The sequence below is a fragment of the Sceloporus undulatus genome, chromosome 5 (assembly GCF_019175285.1).
Source record: "Sceloporus undulatus isolate JIND9_A2432 ecotype Alabama chromosome 5, SceUnd_v1.1, whole genome shotgun sequence".
NCBI classification, from domain to species: Eukaryota; Metazoa; Chordata; class Lepidosauria; order Squamata; family Phrynosomatidae; genus Sceloporus; species Sceloporus undulatus.
Genome location: NC_056526.1, coordinates 6,709,726 through 6,730,670, shown reverse-complemented (window position 1 = coordinate 6,730,670; position 20,945 = coordinate 6,709,726). Strand labels below are relative to the sequence as shown.

The 20,945-nt window shown below is 41.7% G+C and overlaps 1 protein-coding gene across 2 annotated transcripts in view; it reads right to left on the bottom strand.

Moving 5' to 3' along the window:
• PLXNA4 (plexin A4) overlaps positions 1-20,945 on the bottom strand; it is a 611,693-nt gene that overhangs the window by 9,523 nt on the left and 581,225 nt on the right. For both annotated transcript variants that reach the window (XM_042470005.1, XM_042470006.1), the window contains exon 30: positions 16,500-16,712. In XM_042470005.1, coding sequence (XP_042325939.1) covers positions 16,500-16,712 — 213 coding nt within the window. The remainder of the gene's footprint in view (positions 1-16,499; positions 16,713-20,945) is intronic.

Genomic DNA, 20,945 nt, shown 5'->3' with positions numbered 1-20,945 from the left:
CAAGAGCCAACTCTTTAATCTTGGCTGCCATTGAAAAAGGAGGAGAGGATGGAAGCCAGGTGCCCTATAAGGTGCCCTCCTCCACTGGATTAAAATATCAACTTGCCTTTTACTGTGTCGAACCCAGAGCTGGGTAAAAAATTACTTCTTTGGACTACATTTCCCAGAATTCCACTGACCACACTAGCTTCAGGATTCTGGAAACCGTACAGCAAAAAGTAACTTTCACAAGTTCGGTTCCTGCTACTATTCCATCTTGAACAAGATGGCTGCTCTAGGTACTGGCTGCCAAATATATGGTCATCCCTAATCTGATAAAAGACATCTGATTGTCTCATCGTGAACTTTTCTCACCTCTGCATTTTATAAATAGGCTTGCCTTCTCTGGCAGAAATAAACAAGGGTTTCATCTGCATGTCTGATTGCTCTGTTACAAAGCACTGAAGGAGTCACATTACTGGACAGGAAATGTGTTAATTTTAGTTTCTAATTATAGTTCAGCATCTCACATAATTTGGCCCTGGGACTGCAGTTTGATTATTCATATGCTAGAAGGCAATGACCGGGAACCTGCTGGAGGCTGCCTTGGAGTGTGGTGAAGTCTCCTTCTTGGGACATTTTTCAACAGAGGCTGCATGGCCATCTGTCAAAAGTGCTTTGATTATGTCTTCTTGCATGGCAGGGGTTGGAATGGATGGCCCTTGTGGTCTCTTCTAACTGTAGGAGTCTATGAGTGCATATGGGGTTACATGCATCCATGTTCCTTTCCATTGCAGAAGGAAATATTCAGTACCTCCTTGTGTAACATCGACCCTGTCCAGGCAGTTTCCAAATGCCCAAAGTGTGTTGCAATGGTGGCACTTAGTCTGGACACCCCCCCCCCCGCTTCCTAAAATCCTGGCTACATCCCTGGTGTGATGGTGGTAGGTGCCCTGCCAGCATCCAGCATAAGTAGTGCTATTGAAAGAAGTTAGCTGACATTGCCTTCCTGGATTCCCAGTGATTCACTAGAGATATTGAAAGATGACATCATTTCTGTTTTCCTGTTTGAAGAATTGCATCTAAGTACTGCCTGGGTACATCCCACTGAGCCTCCCTTTCTTTTCTACCTTTCCTTCTCTTCCAGAGGAGAGGAGAAGAAATATGGAATTGCATGGCACAGCATTATGTTCCACCTGCACAATGTACAATGCCAACTATACCTAGCATGTCTCCAGAAAGTGCTTCTAGAGCTTCCCTTGTATACTTAGAATAAAGGAATACACAGTTTTAATTTATTCTTGCATGCTTGTAGAAAAGGAATAGACACAGTTATGTCAGTATGATTAATTACTGAATGAGAATAATTGAATTTTTGGACTATATTTTAAGGAAGTATGATCAGGTTGCACAGATATGGGATGGAGGCAGGCTCCAAAAGACCCTGCCATGAAAAAATGGAGGAACAAGGGAAGTCAAAGGGTTCTCTTTAGAGTAGAGGAGTAATTCTGCACTGATATTGTTGTCAAAGAAAATAATTTTAGTAGTTTTGTTCCTGCTGTGAGAAAGTCTTCAAAAACTCCACAATTTGGGGGGAATATTCACAGTTTGGGATTTATTCTGTACAAAATCTGCATATGATATTTTTGTGCCTAAAACAACATTTCTGTAAAGAAAACAGCATTTAGGATGCAGAAAATAATATTTTTGTGCAGAAAATGCTGTAGCTGGGGACTTAATTTGTACAAAATTTTCACATTTTTGCACAGAAAACAGAATTTTCCGTTTAAACAACAGCATTTTCTGTGCATAAAATAATTTTTTGTGCATATACACAACTAAGCACTAAAGTTAGAATAGTCCAATCCATTCTATTTCCCATCATTATGTACAGATGTAAGAGCTGGACAGTGAAGAAAGAGGATAGGAAGAAAATCAACTCAATTGAGAAGTGGTGCTGGAGAAGAGTGCTGAGAATACCATGGATGGCCAAAAAGACAAACAAATGGGTACTTGAAGTCTGAACTCTCCTTGGAAGCCAAGATGATTAAACTGAGGCTGTTGTACTTTGGCCACATCATGAGAAGGCGTGAATCACTGGACAAGACAATAAAGCAAGGAAAGATAGAAGGCATCAGAAAGAGAGGAAGAACCTAAGCCAGATGGACAGACTCAACCAGGAAGGTCATGGGTCTAAATCTACAAGACCTAACCAGTAAATGATAGGCTTGCCATGAGTTAAGGTCGGCTCAAGGGCAGCTAACAACAACAAATTCCTGTTTGTGGAATCAGACTACAAACTGTCCTGACTCTTTCACATAGGTGCTACTGTTGATGTACATGAATTCTAAAACAGATATCTTTGATCCAATACAAAAATCAAAAGGCCTAACAAGGATCTAGCCTTGAGGGGGAAAGAGGAAGATGCCCCAATCAAAACCACGATCCATGCCAACATCTGTCTCAAGTGGCATTTCAGTGACTGCAGATAAGTAGCCTACATCTGGGATAATGGGTACCAACTCCATGAAACATTCTTTGGAAATTGGTCCAAGTTTCCTCTTAATTTGCAAAAGTTTTTCAGCCAGGCTGTTCACCCTTCTGATAAATGGGTGAGGGATAGTTTATTGCATCAAAGAAACTGAGCCCAAGAGCAGCTGGTGTGGAATTCTAGTTGTTGAAGAGATTGAATTGTGACTCCCAAAAGGAGCTTGTGGTAAGACATTTGTTCCTCTCTATAAATATTCCATGCTTGCCATCCTGCTGAGCTGAATGGAAGAGTGAAAGCTGGCATTACACCCCATTAAAAATGAACAATGCCTTCAGATGAGGCAAAATTGTGGTACATTGCCATACCTTAGCAATCTGGATTTGTAGGGCTCAGCATTGAATTGTCGTGAGGTCCCCTGCTTAATCAGAATCCAAAACTTGTGGACATTTCTTAGTTCAGTTCCCTCATGGGAGGGATGCAGAAGACTTACAGTGATCAGAATATGGCTCCATTATTGCACTTCTCACAGGTCTCAGAGTGAGGTCAGAGCCACTGAGAGCAGATTTGTGCCCTGGATGTTTCCTTGTTCCCTCAACATCCCTCAAGACAGAGAGAAAACTCACAGGCACTGTAACCCACAACTAGCACCGCTACCTGCCAGACTTCACTCTTTGATTCAAACCTAGAGGCTGCCTTCCTCCCACATCACATACCCCTAAGTGGCCAACCTGTGCCAGCCAAGGGATGTTTGGGAGCTGCTCTAGAAGGCAGAGGAATTGGTGAAGAACTGGGAGAGCTACTTACCCAGGCCATGGAGGTAGAAGTTCTCCTCCTCCTTCTGTTTCTTATTCAGGCAACAAGTAACTGATCACCTCTGGTTCTCTTTTTTACAGCTAGCACTGCTGTCATCAGAGATCTTTCATCTTACGTCTGCCTTCTTCTGATGCTGCCCACCTGCTTGGCCCTTTTATGCCCTTCCTGCCACTTGTTGGTTCTATAGCAATCATTTGCTTATCTGTGGCTTCCTATCTCTCAGACCAGACCTGCCTCCCTCTGTTAGCAAGGGTGGACCGACTAAAAATCTTTGTATACTGAATTTTCTATTTCATGATTTTCTTTGAAATTCACTGATGTTACAACGGATGCCAAAAGCAATTGACCAATAAGGATATTACCAAGGAAATCAAACATATATGCAATGTAGGGTGCATCTACATTTCATTCTTCTACTGTGAACACATGCTTTCCAGGTTGTAGTAAACAGACCTGCATAGTGTCTGAAATCAGTTGAGATCAGATGTGTTCAAGATGGCATGGTGACTTTAAGTCCAGAAAACCAGTCAGGATTTCTGGAAGCTAGTGGGATATGCCTAATACTATCTAGCATAGGATGAGCAGCTCTCTCTCAATTCACAAGGTTCAAAAACATCCTAATCCATAGTGCAGTCTCAGAGGCATTCAGAATACAAGAAACATGGACAATGGCCAGGGCATATTGTACGCTAGTTTCATTCACCACGGTCTCTCCCTCAACCTCTCTTCTCTCTCAATCACCTCTCTCTTGTCACAACCCAGGTGCTCTTGCATGGCTGGGTGACAGCCAGACAGAAGCGGCACTTGTGAAGCACTCCAGATATCAAGCCACAATGCCATCCGGAATGGAATGACAGTTTAATTTGCAGAAAGCTGCCTCATAGTGCTCGTTCATGTTGGAAGCTCGGAGACACCTCTATTACTCCAGACCTGTCATCCCTCTGTTGAGAGGATGGGCTGAGGACAATAGGTGAATCTGACAGATCCAGCATTTGCTTTTGCCTAATTGACTCTTCCTGTTTCTCTCTGGTTCTCAATGACTCTTGATGGTCTGAGAAAGCGACAGTGAGATCCCAGCAGCCAACAAGACAAGTGCAGAAGTGATTTTCTGTATCTGCATGCAGTGCTTCAGCATCCTCAAGGAGGTAAGAAATAATCCTATGGATTTTAAAAACATACTTCTCACTCTGGATCTTTCAGGAAAATCCAGAGCCCTCCTTCCTTTGCCAGGCCAGCTCTCCGCATGGGTGTGCTGCTGAGCCTCCCGGTGCAACCGCCATCACCATGGATTGAGTGAGGCCAGAACAAGATGGCCAGTTATATGATCATTGCTGGGTGCCTCATTCTGACCTCAGAAGTGAGTGACCCACAGTGGTGGTGGCAGACACATTAGGTGGTTCAGTGGGACACTCATACAGACAGCACGTTGTGCAAAAACAGAGGGTCAGGTAACATGGAAAGGTCAGGGTAGTTGTGGGGCCAGGACATTCTAGGTTGCCTTCAGACTGTCCTGGCCCATGCAGACCTTAGTTACAAATGCATAACTCAGCATCGTCTTCTGGTTTCATCCCCAAGACCACTTTATCAGCCAGCACCTGAGTTGGTGGAGCAAAAGGAGGGGGATTTTTCCCAACCTCTTCCTGCCAATGAGTGAGGCAGCAACAAAGAATTTCAAGAGAGGTCCTGTTTCTGATTGGAAACATTTCTAGTTGGAAATGGTATCTTCCTTATGCCTGATCAGCAGCTTTGCTTGATTCTTTGCTTGGTGTAAATTTTTTGAAGTACAATCAGTACCCATGCTAAAAAATACTAAAAAGCAGTAGTTCTAAGCACTGGACAAGTTGGGAGCTCCCCCCTCCTATTTTGTTTTGCCTTAACCATTCATTATTAAAATAGGTATCAGTATTACTTAATTTAATGGTAGATTCTGGAGGTTGTACAAAAAGTAAATTCTTCAAGCTCCAGATTTGCCCATTTCATCTTTCCAGTAACATTTAGATTTGCAATATTATTGCTGTTACACCCAGAGGAAGCCAAAATCCCCCCACACATTAGGAAGGTATAAATGACCTTTGACATCACGGGTACCATAATGCCCTGATATCTTCTGAAAACTGATCTTGAGACTTCCCATGAGACGGTGGGCTAGCAGGAGACAGGAGGAGGTCCTATCTTGGTTTTATTTCCTCCTTACACTTCCTTGCCAGCTCCTCAAAAGAGAAAAGAGCAACTTCATTAATGATTGTTTCATTGCAATCCCCAAATCATCCAGGGTTGTCCAGGTTTCAGCTACAGCATGAAGATAATTGTCTTGTGAATGACTTTTGTTGCTGCTGCGGCTGGTGGTTGGGAAGCTTGCTCATTAATAATCATTTAGCATATGAAAAGCTTGTAATGAGTCCATGTGCTGCCGACAGAAGACACAATTACAGGAATGACATAATTATGGAATTGCTTCCACCATTCAGGTGAAGCGGGGCTGACAACTTTGTTGGGCACCCAAGCAACACTGGATCAGAGAGGAGCGGGCTCCCCCTTTCATTCTCATAAGGCAGCACATACCTAGAAGTGCCAGTGGGACGTGGCACATATCCATTATCAGCATTCACATGACACAAGAGAATGTGGCAGACTCTCTTGCTGCTTAGGTTATTAGCTGTCCCAGTTGGGTATCTCTTCCCCACCCCACCATGTTTCTATCAAACCATGCTGGCCTGGTTTCACAGAACCTGAGGTTCAAGGCAAAGAAATGGAAACAGCTAATTGGAATAATTAAATATTCCCAGACAGATGGCCCCAACTGCAGACCAAATGAAAGACGCTTCAGTTCCCCAGATCAAGAGAACACACGTTGGAGGCTTAGAAGAACCTCCCCCTTGCAGGCATCCAAAAAGGTTCATCATGCCATCATTGTCACTAGTTGTGGGTACAAAAGGAATACCTAAAAAAAATAATGTTGTTAAGGCTTGCTACAATAACATACAGTATACGTTTGCCTTGTCAAATGTGAGATCCCTGAACTTTAAGTCTTTCCCTCTTTTTCCATGTTTCAAGAAGCTGGAAGCATATCCTATTCTCAAATAAAACTTTACTCTCTGAGAGTGCATTTTCTTTTTCTCTGCAACCATCTGCTCTCCTATTCTCCAGCCTTCCCCAGAGCAGCCTTTACTCCTTGCCTTCTCTAGTGCACCAAACTCAGCACACTTCTTTTATTCCATATATTTTCTTCCCCCCACTGGTATCTTTCTGAAGGCTTATTTTTTTCTTGATTGTGCAAAATACAAAAGACTAGGCTCTGTGTATCCATGGATCCTACACCCCAGATTCAGCCAGGCAAGGCTTGCAAATATTTTTAAAATACATAAATTCCAAAAAAACAAACCTTGATTTTGCTATTTTATATAGGAGGCACAAGTTTGCTATGCCATTATATTTAACTTTACTTGAGCATGCACAAGACTGGAGGTCCTTGGAACCAAACCCTAGCAGATACCAAGGGCCCACTGTAAAGGTTTCTAATGTATTGCCTCCTTTAGGTTTTTGTACATGCATTTTTGGGTTTATTTGGGGTTTCTTACCCAAAAATTTAAACCAAAGCCAGGCAGAGCTGTCTAGAAATATAAAATTCTGCATATTAGAGAATACATAATCTAATTTTGGAAGATGATGTCCATATCTATTTTGGAGGGGGGGAAACAGTTTGTGGTATAAAATATAATTAATGGAGTAAGTTTATCTTCTCAGGATGCTAGAAATGGGACTTTTACTATACACAGCAGGTAAAATAGGCTGCAACATAGGATAAATTCCTCCTATGATTCGAAAAGCAGGGCCCAATAGGACAAACTCTGTTTCACTCACTTTCTCTATCTCTCTCTTTTACCCAACCTTAGGCTCATTTCATTCCATCTACACACCCCTCTGCACTTTTTGAAAAAATTCCCAGGAAAACATTTTCAGCTTTTACTATGCATTTTCCCCAGTACAGTCACCCCTCTGATTTCTCAGGGGATACGTTCCGGACCCTTCCCCCCCACAAAAATGAAAAACACCAATCTTCAAGTCCCATTAGCTTGAATGGTGATGTGCACCCCATTTTGTTCCCCTCCATTTGCCGCTCATGCATAAGCAGGGAATGCAGATCCCAAGTCCACGAAAACGGAGGGGCAACGGCATATGCATTTTACAAGCAGATTTCCTTCCTATTATGGATTTCTATATGCTATTTTTGTTCATATGCACATTTTTGTATGCACTTTTCCCTGATGCACACCCAAAACAAAACCAAACAAAACAAGAGCTGGAGAAATCCCTTGCAGAACTGGAAAACGTGGGACTCTTGGAGTATAACTGCATTACTGGCTTATGCATTGCTTCAGGAAATGCAAACCAACTCATTCATATACAAATAAAAACTGGTCCTCAACTGCTCAGATTTCCATGAGCCAAAGCTCTTTAACACTATTTTCTGGGAAAGCATTTCCCTCCAGTTTCAGGGACTGACCTCTCAGGGGCAGCAGGATGAAGAGTCTGAAGTGTTAAAATGAGAGCCAGACCTCACTATCATTTTATTTTAATTGATACAAACCTATTTTCTCATTTCTTCAATAATTTATGTGTTTAGGGGATCATGGTGGCTGGTGAATCCACTGCGTAGTCTGCAGAAGAAAACTGCTCAAAGATTATCATTTTTAGAAGAAGAAAGAGAAAGAGGAGAAAGAGGTGGTGGTGATGGGAGGGCTTCGAGGGACTGGCAGGGACATGGTTATTGAAATTGTATGATCATATGGAGATAGATAAATGGACTCACTTGCTTAAGGATATATATCTCTAGACAGATTTAAGAAAGAATTTATTTATTTAATTTATTTTAGAAAAGAATGGGACCAGACTCTGTCATAGGTTTGGAATGAAACTAATTGAGAAACTAATGTCAAATGTGATGCAAGAATTAAAAGAGTATATGTATACAAATATGGTGCCACAATAGAAAGTAAGAATTTCTGGCGCAAGAAAATGCATTCAAATAACAGAAGTGAAGAAGCTAGGGCGTGTTACAGACTGCCTAAAAGCGGTGGTCTGCCGGCGCTGCTGGTTGCTCCGCGAAGGAGCCACAGCAGCCAAACCACACGGCTCCCACGCAGAGCAAAAAAGAAGCCCCAAAATGGCACTTCTTCCCGTGGCGCGGTTATGATGCCATGAGGCGCCAATGGCGCACTCGCGACGTCATAAGCGCCATGCGACATGCGGACACTATGCGTCTGTAACGTAATAATGGTGGCGCCTGTGTGTATAGGGCGCCGCCATTATTATGCCCCCGTCATGTGCTAGGGGTGAGGCCGGTGTGGACGCTAGGTCCCCGGCCAACCCCTAGCATGTGATGGGGCGCCTCAAGAGCCCGTCTGTAACGGGCCAAAGAAGGGTTTTTTTTATGTTGTTGTGTTAATTTCATTAGGGTATGGGTTTAACATCAGCGGTTTAAATGTTTGTATTTGTTCTTTTATTGTTTATGTTTGATGTATTATTTGTTTTTAAATTATTAGAGATCCAATAAAAAGAATGTGCTTTTTTTAGAAAGAGGGGGAGGAAGAGGTGATGGGAGGGCTTTGAGGGACTGGCAGGGAGCTTCAAGGATCACAAAAGTGGCATCCAGGACCCACAAGTGGCCCATATGCCACATTTTCCCCACTTATTATTATTCTCATCTAGGATACCAGTAACGCTATCCCCTTCATTGAACTGAAGCCTAGGGAGCCCTGGTGGTGCAGTGGTTAAATGCCGCTACTGCAGCAACAAGATTGTGAGTTTGATCCCAGGGCTCCAAAGTTGACTCAGACCTCCATCCTTTCGTAGGTTGGTAAAATTAGTACCCAGCTTGTTGGGGACAACTGGCTGACAGATTGGAAACTGCTTAGAGAGTGTTGAGTTCACTATGAAGCCCTATAGGAATGTAAATGCTATTGCTATTGGCTTTTTTTCAGTCCAGGTACTGACTCCAGCATCTGCAAATGAATGACAATTTTTTTTTTTTTGCTCTTCCATTTTGCTTGCTTCTTTTGACTACTTCCTTTTGCAAAGTCCTCATTGCATGGAAATGTTTTATTGCTTGTGACAAATACAATCAAGCTGCTCTGATGAAGTTCTAAGGAGTGTTACAGATTTGGCAGCACAGTGAAGAACCAAAGGTCAGCCGTTGCCCCTCTCTGCCATAGCTCTGCCATGCTGCTGCATGTTAATGAGTTGATCCCTCTCGGTACATCTGCTTCTCCCGGGGGCCTCCAGATTTCATCAAATGCTGTCAAAGCCACAGGGTTTTCAGCCTCAAAGAGGCAGCTTTGACACTGAAGTGGACTTCAAAAGTAGTAGAAGAAGAAAAGGGCCCAGTTCTGTGACTCTAGGGCTAATTTGTGCTATCCTTCACATGGATGGCGCTACAAAGTTCCTCTGTGGAAACCAAAGGGCTAAGGTCAGCTTTGGGTCTTCATTTTCTCTGATCTCCCTTCAGAGACAGAGGACGGGATCGCCGGTGCCAACAGGCCCATGAATAAAACATGGTTGGAAACACACTTGACCTCTTTAGAATGACTTGGCTCACAATCATTGCTGCAATGTCACAGAACGGTAAATGTTGGCTGCACACTAAGGATGTCAATATTGGACTATTTCATTCTTGTATGTGTAGAGCCAGCATGGTATAGTGATATCAGTATTGAACTATGACTCTGGAGACCAGGGTTCATTTCTCCTCTCAGCCATGAAACCCACTAGGGGACCTTGGGCAAGTCACACTCTCTCAGCCTCAGAGGATGGCAATGGCAAACCTCCTCTGAACAAATTTTGCCAAGAAAACCCCATGCCGTTCATCTTAGGGTTGCCATAAGTTGGAAATGACATGAAGACATACAACAACAACATGTGGAATAATTTGCAAAGACTTCTCCCCACTTTTGTGAAGTTCTTAGCCTCAAGCACTTGTACCTCCACTTTTGCACATTTGACTTTTGCGGATTTGATTATTCACGCATTTTATTAATATGTTCTCTCTAGAAATATTTAGGTCCTCCAGTGGTCCTCTATGGTCAACTTTAACCAAAGGTCGCACTGAAGGACCTAGAGATTCCTAGACACTCCACTAGGCATTTGTAGCTCCTCCTGTGCAATGATATGGTCAATGCAGATGTTGACCTCAGAGTTATACTGGAGGACCTACAGATTCCTAGAGAGGAGTTCTCTCAGGTAAAAACATACAGTAGTGTTTTTGCTATTTGCAGATTCTCCACATTCAGATGGATCCTGTGCCCCTACCCTAGCAAATGTGTATAAGTAAATTACTGTGTGCAAAAATATACTCTTTTTTGGTTCAAAAATGGTTTTTGAACAAACCCCACACATTTTACATGAAGCACCCTTTCTCTTTCTTTCTTTCTTTCTTTCTTTCTTTCTTTCTTTCTTTCTTATTTATTTATTTATTTATTTCTGCTATAGAAACCCACTGAAGAACCTGGGCAAGTCAGGCCCTTTCAGCCTCGGAGGAAGGCAAAGGGAACGAATTCCCTCTGGACAAATTCTATCAAGAAAACGCTATAATATAGACATGTCAGAAATTACTTCAAGGAACACAACAACAACAACAACAACAACAACAACAACAAGACACACTCTGAAGACACACTGCAGCTCAGTATTACTTTCTCAGTGGGATGTTCTTTGTACTTAACAGACCAGCCCCTCTCACATCTTGGTGTATGTACAACTGCATTTTTATCCAATTCAACTAGATTCTTTTTCTCATCGAGTCTCAGGATCACAGCAATAGCTACTGCCCCAGGGGCAGCCTTGCACTAGTAAAATTGCTCTTGGCATATTGTTACAATGCAAACTTTCAGTTCCTTTTCTGTTCATAGGCAGCCCTGCATGGTCTCTTTCTGCCCCTGCAGAACTCATTTGTTAGTAGGAGGAGGCTAGACCTGGCTGAAGACCTCTATACAGCAGTCAGTATTAAATGCAGTTCCTTTCAGCCTAGCTACCACTGGGTTTCAATCTGATCATATAGTAATTCTTTTATTTATTTTTACCTTTTTTGGGGGTACTCCATTTCTGTGAACACAGTTTCTAAGCAACCAAGAGGCCTCTGTGGAGCTACCTTGCTTAATTATGCCCTAGTTTCCATAAGATACCTAAGTTTTTCTGAAGAAATAGAGGGAAACTAGCTCTTATCAAGAACTGAGAAAAAGAAAGAATTTGAGTGCCCCCCCCCCCATCATTTGCAAACTCATGCTCTATTCTCATGAGCAAACACAAACCATATTTGTTGCTTCTGCTGGGCATGATTCATAGAATCTCAGAATCATAGAATCATAGAGTTGGAAGAAACTACAAGGGCCATCCAGTCCGACCCCATTCTGCCATGCAGGAACTCTCAGTCAAAACATCCCCAACAGATAGCCATCCAGCCTCTGCTTAAAGACCTCCAAAGAAGAAGGCTCCACCAACCTCCATTGAAGGAGTGTGTTCCACTGTGGAACAGCCCTTACTGTCAGGAAGTTCCTTCTAATGTTGAGGTGGGATCTCTTTTCCTGTAGCTTGCATCCATTGCTCCGAGTCCTAGTCTCTGGAGCAGCAGAAAACAAGCTTGCTCCATCCTCAATGTAACACCCCTTCAAATACTTAAACAGGGCTATCATATCTCCTCTTAACCATCTCTCCTCCAGGCTAAACATCCCAAGCTCCCTAAGTTGTTCAAGGAATTGGATCCCATTCCACCGGAATTCAATTGTCAATTGGGAATGGAGAAAACTGTCCTCAAACTTCATTTTGGTTGATTCTACTCAACATATTTTCTACTCAACATATTTTCCTTCACACTTGGAGATATGATGAGGAAACAATTACATTTGAGCTATATTCTAGAAAGAGCTGGAGGTAAACATATTTTACACTATACATCCCACAGTCTTCTAGTTAGCATTTCACCTGGTCAGGCAGGTGAGGATTCTGGGGATTGTAATCCCGCCGCCAAGAAAAAAACATACCTAGTCTATTTATTTACTTAATTATTTACTTTATTTATATGCCATCTTTTTCTCAAGGTGGGACCCAAGACTGCTTCCAAAACCAGTTTGTGGCCAGCAGGCAAGTCCTCACCATGAAGTCTCTGACTGGCTTGTGTAACTCAGGGATGAAAGATAAAGTGGGCTGTAAATGCAACTAAATGTGTTATAACAATGGATTCCTGCTATACTTTGTTCATTCAGAATATTTGCACTTGCCTTTTTAAAAAGGCAAACCAATTTGATTTGCACATTCCCAGAGAACTGCATGGACCAGTGTGCTGTTTTCTTTCAGTTTTTGCAATTCTCTGAACTTTGCAATATAGTGCTTACCTGAAAGCTGACATAAATACCAAAAACACAGAGAAAACAGCATATTGTCGGGTAAAATGAATGCATAAATATCTGCCTTAAGTAAAATTCTTAGGAGATATACATTTTCTGAAAATGGTGATCCAAAAATAATGTCTATTTCCATGCATTTTTTTTAAACAAATGAAAGATACTGGGCAGATACTGGATGCTGGGCAGCTCTGTAATGCAAGAAGCCTAAGTGCTTGTTTGAAAGGTAAAAGGAAAGAAAACACTCTCTCCAGTCATTCCAAAAGGCAACCTAAGAGGTACATTTCTCTGTAATATTTTTTAAAAAACTGCACCACCACTAACTATCACAGCAACTCAGCAGCCTGGAAAACCCAACATTATCGGCTTAGATCCTACTTTCTCCTTGCGTTGTGTAAATCTATACTCATTACAGTGGTTACACAGTGGCTGCAATGCACCTCCTTTTGGGTGATGACTGACACAGAGCAATCCATGGAGTCCCTGTACTGGGAGGAAGGCGGGATATAGGTAAATAATAATAATAATAATAATAATAATAATAATAATAATGGTGTGTCTGTCAGTTTATCTCCCTATTGTCCCGTTCTACAATTAAGAACATTCAAGGTCTGTTTCTGCAATCCTAGTAAATCAAGTGGCAAATTGGAAGCACTGACAAATAGTTATGCCCCATCTGAGAATACACAACTGCATAGTTGGAAATCTGTTAGTGAGTCTCAACTAGAGTAGATCCATTGAAACAGTTGTTGAATATATAGCTAAATTGTTGAATATATAGCCAAATCTAATTGATTCAAGAGATCACCTGAAGTTGGGACTGACAATAGGATTTAGATCCTTGTGAAACACAGCCTACATGATGGTGAACTGAAGATATCAATATACAAAGGGATCTTGTAGCATCTCTGAGACTAACTGAGAGAAAGAAAGAAAGAAGTAGACTTCAAATATATGTGCATCTGAGTCTACTTCCTCAGATGCACTTATATTTGAATATATCAATAGCAGAATGAACATACTAGTATCCAAAGGGATCTTGTAGTACCTTTAAGACAAACTGAAGGAAAGAAGCTGGTAGCATGAGTTTTCGTAAACTTGAGTCTACTTCCTCAGATGCAACCAACAAATCTGAGGAAGTAGACTCAAGTCTACGAAAGGTCATGCCACCAGCTTCTTTGTTTTTCTCAGTTCAGATCAAAGGTAGTATAAGGTCTCTGCATACTGATTGTCCAGATTAATGTGGCTATGTCTGGACATTAAGGTGTAAGGGAAGTTACATGTGTGTGACATGTGATCCTGCATCATCAGTGTAAATATGTGATGGTGCTCACTGATGTAGTTACATCTGACAATGCTACCCTACAAAGAATCCTACCTTGCAGCCTGGCATTACTCCTCCTCTCAAGTATTTCCAAAGCACTGCAGATTGGGTTGCTGGGCAATGAAATATGCAATGCTCTCCTTCTCATGGGCCACATCAAGAATAGGCAGCTGGAGAGACCCCTTGGGGTCCTACCACATTGCTTATTTCAATACACCCCATGAACGGGAGAGCACTGTGGACATCACTTCTCAGAGACTTGATCTGCATCAACAAGGAAACACTTCAGCCAGGGTGCTACCAGGCTGCAAAGGTAGCTTTGGGGTGGGTAGGCGGGTATGCTTGGTCATTCATGACTGTAAACATGAATCCCAAAATCATAAATCCATCTTATGATCTTTCTCATCTCCATCCCTTTCTCTTCCACCTCTCTCATCCTTTAAACAGCCTTTCCAGCACAAGAGAAATTAGGACTGAAAACCATCTCTGCTCATTCTTCTAATTAAAGAGCCTTGCGGTTTGAAAACAAAGCTGAGCTAAATGGGAATGGCAATTGTTTTCCAAGTCATATGTGAAAACCAAAACCAGACAAGGGGAGCGGGAGAGCCTCGCTAGATGCTTCCAGCAGTGAACAGCTAGATACTGTCAGAAAGCTCATAACAAGCAGTGCATGAAGGCAACAGCCATCTCAATATCATCACACATACCCAGCATCTAGTATTCAGAGATATACACAGCCGCAAGATCTGGAATCATAAAACTATAGAATCATGAGAGCTGAGAGGCACTGTAAAAGCCATTTAGTCTAACCCCTGATATGAAGGAATGCACAACTAAAGCACTCCTTAAAGATGTCCATCTAATCATTTTAAAAAGTCTTCTAAAGACAGAAAGTCCAACACCTTCTGAGGCAGTCTATTCCATGTTGAACAGCTCTTGCTGTAAAAGCATTCTTCCTAATGTTTATTATTATTATTATTATTATTATTATTATTATTATTCAACTTTATGTATAAAGTGCTGTAAATTTGCACAGCGCTGTACGGAATAACCAGATTAATTAAAATAAATAAATAAAAACTTGGAGGAGGCATACATTCTAGAAACAATAATTACAAATTAATACCATGTAAATTGCAACAGTAACTATAAAACAACACAGGTTAAAATGACAAAGGAACCAAGATTTATATAATGGCAGGGAACGCTTCCCTAAACAAAATTGTCTTCAACTCAGCTTTAAAGCTGGTCAAAGAAACGATGGAAAGAACTTGTGCCTAATGTTTAGGCAGTATTTCTTTCCAAATTGGATGGTTCCATTATGTCCAGGGTGAGGAACATACGGTCCTCCAGGTATTACTGGACCCCCCTCTCCCATTATCTTCGACCAAGAGCCATGCTAGCTTGACATTAATGGGGGACTATAACCCAGCAATAACTGGAGTTCCACTGTTCTCCACCTCTGTATTATATAATGCCCGATAACCACTGAAAAATGTATTTTCTGTTACTGACATAGTGGGTTGCCAATCCATACATGTAACCTCATAATATATGTTAGACTTCATGTTGGTTTTCCTCCACAAGTGTGTCCCAATGAGTACAATTCTGACTGGCCAAGATGATTAAGAAACAGTTGAACGGACACTAGGTCATCAGGAGCTAGTCCTGAACATCTGGAAATCCAAAAGTTGGGAACCACTGCCTCCATCCTACCCTCTGCTATCTACTGCTAAAGCACCCTTGAAAGGAAACCATCTAAACTCTCTGAAGATGCCAGCTACAGATGCTGGCAAAACATCAGGAATAAACTCTTCCAGAACATGGCCATATCGCACATAAATTATTCCATCATCTACATGACAGCCTTTTAGATTTTTAAAGATAGCTGTCATGCCACCTCTCAGTCTTCTCTTCCCCAGGCTAAATGCACCCAAATCCCACAACTGTTGCATTTAGGAGTTGTTTTTCAGACCTTTTCCCATCTCAGTGACTTCCTCCGGACACATTCTATGTTGAATCCAACCCCTTCTCAGCCTCGGGGAGATTATTCAAATAATTTAGAGCCATCACCTGTGTTGCTCACCCATGTTGGCTTGCAGCTGTGAGGCTTAGACCTGGAGTAACACGGCTTTTTCTTTGTTGCACTCCGTTTACACATACTGTATTTTAGTGGCTGTTCTGCCAGAAGACCTGAGCCAGCAGAGCTTCTCTGCCAGCAGATCACTCTTCTACCAGTAGAAAGGGATTTCAGCAGGCATGTTCATAATCTTAACCCTCCATATTTGGCAAAAATTTACGTTTGGATTGCATTGCAATGTTTTCTTTTTAAAAAGTCATCTAGTTGACAGTTATCACTCCCACATTTTGCATGTTGCAATTCTAACAATTGATTGTGAAGAAGTTCTTTGTTTTGTCTGACTGGAACCTATGGTGAAAAAAAAAGATGTTAAGTGACCCCTCCATACCTTCTGTTGATCCAAAAGAAGGTGAGACATACCTTTCCACCCAGTTCTTGTAGCTGGGGATATCCTTGGCATAAAGGAGCTTATTCGAGGGGGAATCTTTCCCCAAACGATGCTCTGAGGTTGAACAGGAGTCCATGAAAGTTTGCGCTACCACTGAGAGGCAAGCGTCCGTGATGCTGTTCTTGTGAATGTCAAAGACAAACTGTGGGTTTTTTATCATGTTCACCCAAAACCTTAGCGGCAAGCTGGAAAAAAAGAAAGAAGGAAGGAAAGAAAGAATTAAAATGAATCGCTGTATATGCATAAAATAGCCGAATTCAGAGAGACTGAGATCCTAAATCTCGGGTCCAAAACACACTGCAGAAATAATCCAGTTTGAGACTGCTTTAACTGTGCTAGCAGTTAGGAAATCCTGAGAATTGTAGTTTGCTGTGGCACCAGAGCTCTCTGACAAAGAAGGCTAAATATGGCCCAGAATTACAGTTCCCAGAATTCCCTAGCATTGAGCCAAGGCAGTTAAAGCAGTCTCAAGATGGATTATTTCTGCAGTGTGTTTTGGACCTCAGTCTACTTTTCATAATTTTATAGATCTGTAGCTACATTACAGAAACACAACAAAACAGTTAGTGAACTGCAAGGACACCTAACTGGGCACCACTAAGAGTGTTCTGTTGTGCATTGGGCACTTCTGGTGCACGCTGGCCCTTTCTGATGCTCATTGTGAGATCCCGTTGTGCTCTGTCTCTTCCTAGCCAGTGGTCAGATGTAGATTGGGGAGCACCTCAATGCACATAGGAGCCCATCAGGCTTCCATTGCACAACAGATACCCATAAGTTGTAACATCACAGCAGCCCCTAGGTGAATATAGACATTGCAAAACTATTCAGTTCAGTTTTATGCACACACAAGGCCATTTATGGGCCTAAATACCCTAAAGGCATTAGATCCTGTTTGATTTTGGAAGCTAATCAGGTCCAGCCCTGGTTAGTATTTGGAAAGGAGACAGCCAATGAATACCAGGTGCTAGAAGAAATATTTCAGAGGAAGGAACTGATAAATCCTCACCTGAGGATTCCTTGCCTGAGAAAACCCTAAGAAATTCATGGGGCTGCCATGCGTAGACAGATGACCTGAAGACACCTACACATACAAGGTGGTTTATGAGCCAGCTTGGTGTAGTGGTTAGAGTGTTGGACTATGACTTCAATTCAAATAAGAAGGTCTACAGTTCAAACAAGGGTTTGAATCCGCACATAGCCATGGAAATCCACTGGGTGACCTTGGGGTAGGCACACTCTCTCAGCCCCTCTGAACAAACCCTGCCAAGAAAACTCCTTGATAGTGTCACCATAAATTGGGAAATGATTTCATGGCACACAACGAGGCTATTTATCAGGATGTAGGTCCCAAGCAAAATCCCTGTATTTTTTAATAAATAAGGCAGGAATTACAAAGTGGAGTCACCTGTGTCCCTCCATGCTGTTCTTGTGACACTCTAGATTCCCTAGATTCTCCCTTTTCTGGCTAAAAAGGGGTTAACCACTGCTCCTAGAATCCTTCAAGGGCAGCAATTCATCTTTTAAAGAGGCTGCAGCCCACCACCAACATTGCTTAATATTTATTTATTTATTTCAAAACCTGAAGTGGTTTTCCAGACACATCTGGGTTTTTCTTGGGGAGGGTTCTTTTTTTTTTTTTTTTTGGGGGGGGGGGGGCAGTCCATTATCCTGCAGATGGCCACTGGCTCTGCTGCAGCTCCATACTACTTGATTTAAAGGATGTCTAAAATAAATATATGCCCCCCCCCATGAGCATACAAAAACCTTTTTTAAAATTATCACAATTCAGTCCTAACCAATAAGCAGAAAGAGCCCTTAGCTTCTGAACTCAAGCAGCCAACAGCATATGGAAACACTTTTATTTACTTAGGCAATTTATATGCCGCCTATTAGCCAAGAATTGGGAAAGCTGTTGCTGAAATATATGAAACATAAAGTGCAGCACAATAAAATAGATTTTTAAAATCTCCAGAGGCAATGAAGTATGGCATAATGATCACATTCTGAAAAGGCAATCAAAGCATGCATTCAAACCAGTTGCAGTAGTATACTGAAAGGCTCCAGTAAACAGTGTATGACTTTGCACTGGATTTGCTTCCAGAAGATTCCCCCAAAGAAATAGTTCAAATGTTCGGCATCACTATCAAGTAAACCCTCTTTGCTCACCATGACCTTCTAACTCCATAAGGGGATTTACTCAAAATAATCATAAAGACTGAGGGTGCATCTACACTTTATTTATCTATCCTATCCTTGCCAGACCTTAGAAATGCTTGACCATCCTGCATTGATGGTTCTGGGAGTTGTAGTCTAGAATAATAATGTTTCCAAACTCTGAACTGGTTGTTGGCTCCAGTGAGAAGATAGTAAGGAAATTTTTTTGGGTCAGTTCTCAACTAACCAATTGTGATGTGCAGCAAAATTATCATTGCTTTCTTTCCACTCCCAGTTTCACACTTCTGGGGTGTTCCAGTACTGTTCTCCAGTCAAACAAAAAGTATAAAAATGCATTTAAAAATATCTTTTTTGGAAAATATGTATGAAAATACATACTTAAATTCAAACATAAATGCTAAGTATGTGCTATCTGGATGCAATAGAATAACCCCATGTACACAGCTGTGGGATTTAAATGAGATGCCAATGATAATTATGTTAGGCCAAAGTCTAATTATACAATATTAACAATAACACCACATTACTCTGTTGAGACTAGAAAAGTCAAGCCTCATATTGGGATCAGGGATGTAATTCCTGATTTGATTCCTCTTTCCACAGTGTGCATTTGAAAAAGTTAAGAAAAAAAAACCACTGCTGGTTTGAGATAGTGTCCTTTTGGGATACGAGGATCGGTCTTAGAGAAAAATGGCACATTGTCACAATGGGTTCTTTTTGCATTTCTGCAAAATGCTCAGAAGAGTAATGGGAAAACTATTTTTTAAAAATGGAAAATGGTCAAAAACATGTTTCTTGAGTGTCAGCAAATGCTGACAAGGCAAATCGTGGAACAGAAAAGAATCTCTGCAGCTTGGAACTTCTCCTGGGATCCAGCATGGCACAGTGGTTTGGATGTTGGACTAGGACTTGGAATGGCCAGGGTTCTAATCCTCACTCAATCCTGGAAATCCACTGGGCGATCTTGGGCAAGTCAACAGGTTATGTCCACATGAGGAAGCTGATGCTGTGCAAAACCAGCGCAAGACTTTGGCCCACATCTCAAAATCTCCTGGCTATTTATGGCAATTCCCACTTGGTTCTGAATACATTATTTTTTTCTGAATTTGCCCGACTGAAGGGATCTCCCCCACACTCCACTGCACAATGGAGGATGTGTTTTAAAAAATGGAGAAGAATGAAGCTGGGGAAATTGACGTGGAATTAATTGAAACTGATTGAGAAGAGATCATTTTTCTCTGTGTTGCCTCCTTCCTCAGTGCCTCCCACCTACCTCTTTCCCCCCACTTTTAAATAAACCTCCTGCTCATTTAGTCTGAGTGGCTTCAATCAGACTTAGATTAGTGCCACAGATGATGTTAATAATATGCTAATGTTTCATTAGCTCAAAGCTTCTTGGGTTGCCTGGGGTTCCTTTTCTTTTTTTAAAAAAGATCTCTGTGATGTGCCGACAACCTGCCAGTCAGCAGGGTTGCTAACAGGGAATGTATTGGTGGACCAAACCCAATCTCACCCACCTGCAATTTTAAAATATGCCTCTGCATTTCACAGAGAAGGTGGGAGGACTTTCCCTCTCCAGTCTGCATGGGATAAGGATACATCTCAGCAGAACAGCATAGGGCTTCTCAACATGATTACAATGCTCCACCATTGATCCGAATAGACTGGGATTCTGCCACGTGCCATTCGGAAGAATCTGGGCTTTTTGCAGGGCAAGGGGTGCCATAAACTTAGCTGGAAAAGGATTCGCAGTTTTTATTGGAGTATCTCTAGGTATCTGTGAGAATCTGCATTATCAAATGTGTGGCTGTCCATCCGTTTTGCATGGATTTGGATTTTCAGGCACACAGGTGAACACAGATGTGAATTTGCACAGGAAAGTTAAGAAAATTACAAATGTACAAACAGCAACAACAATTTGTTTTATACATTTAGGTGTAGACATATTACCAACCTTGACGGCTTTAAAAAGGCTGTCAAGATGGATCTTTTCCGACAGGCCTTCCCTGAAGAATTGACTGAGTCACTCCCACTGATATGGACCATCCTAAGGACTGCCCCAAGATGTCCTGTTTCCTGTCTCTGATTGTTTTAATGATTTGAACTGTTGTTTATTATAGTCATGTTGCAATTATTATGTTTATTTGTTTTAAGGAGGGAGGGGATAGTGGGATTTATTTTATTATACTGTATGGATTTTATTGTTGTAAGCTGCCTTGATCTTATTGGAGAGGCAGGGTAGA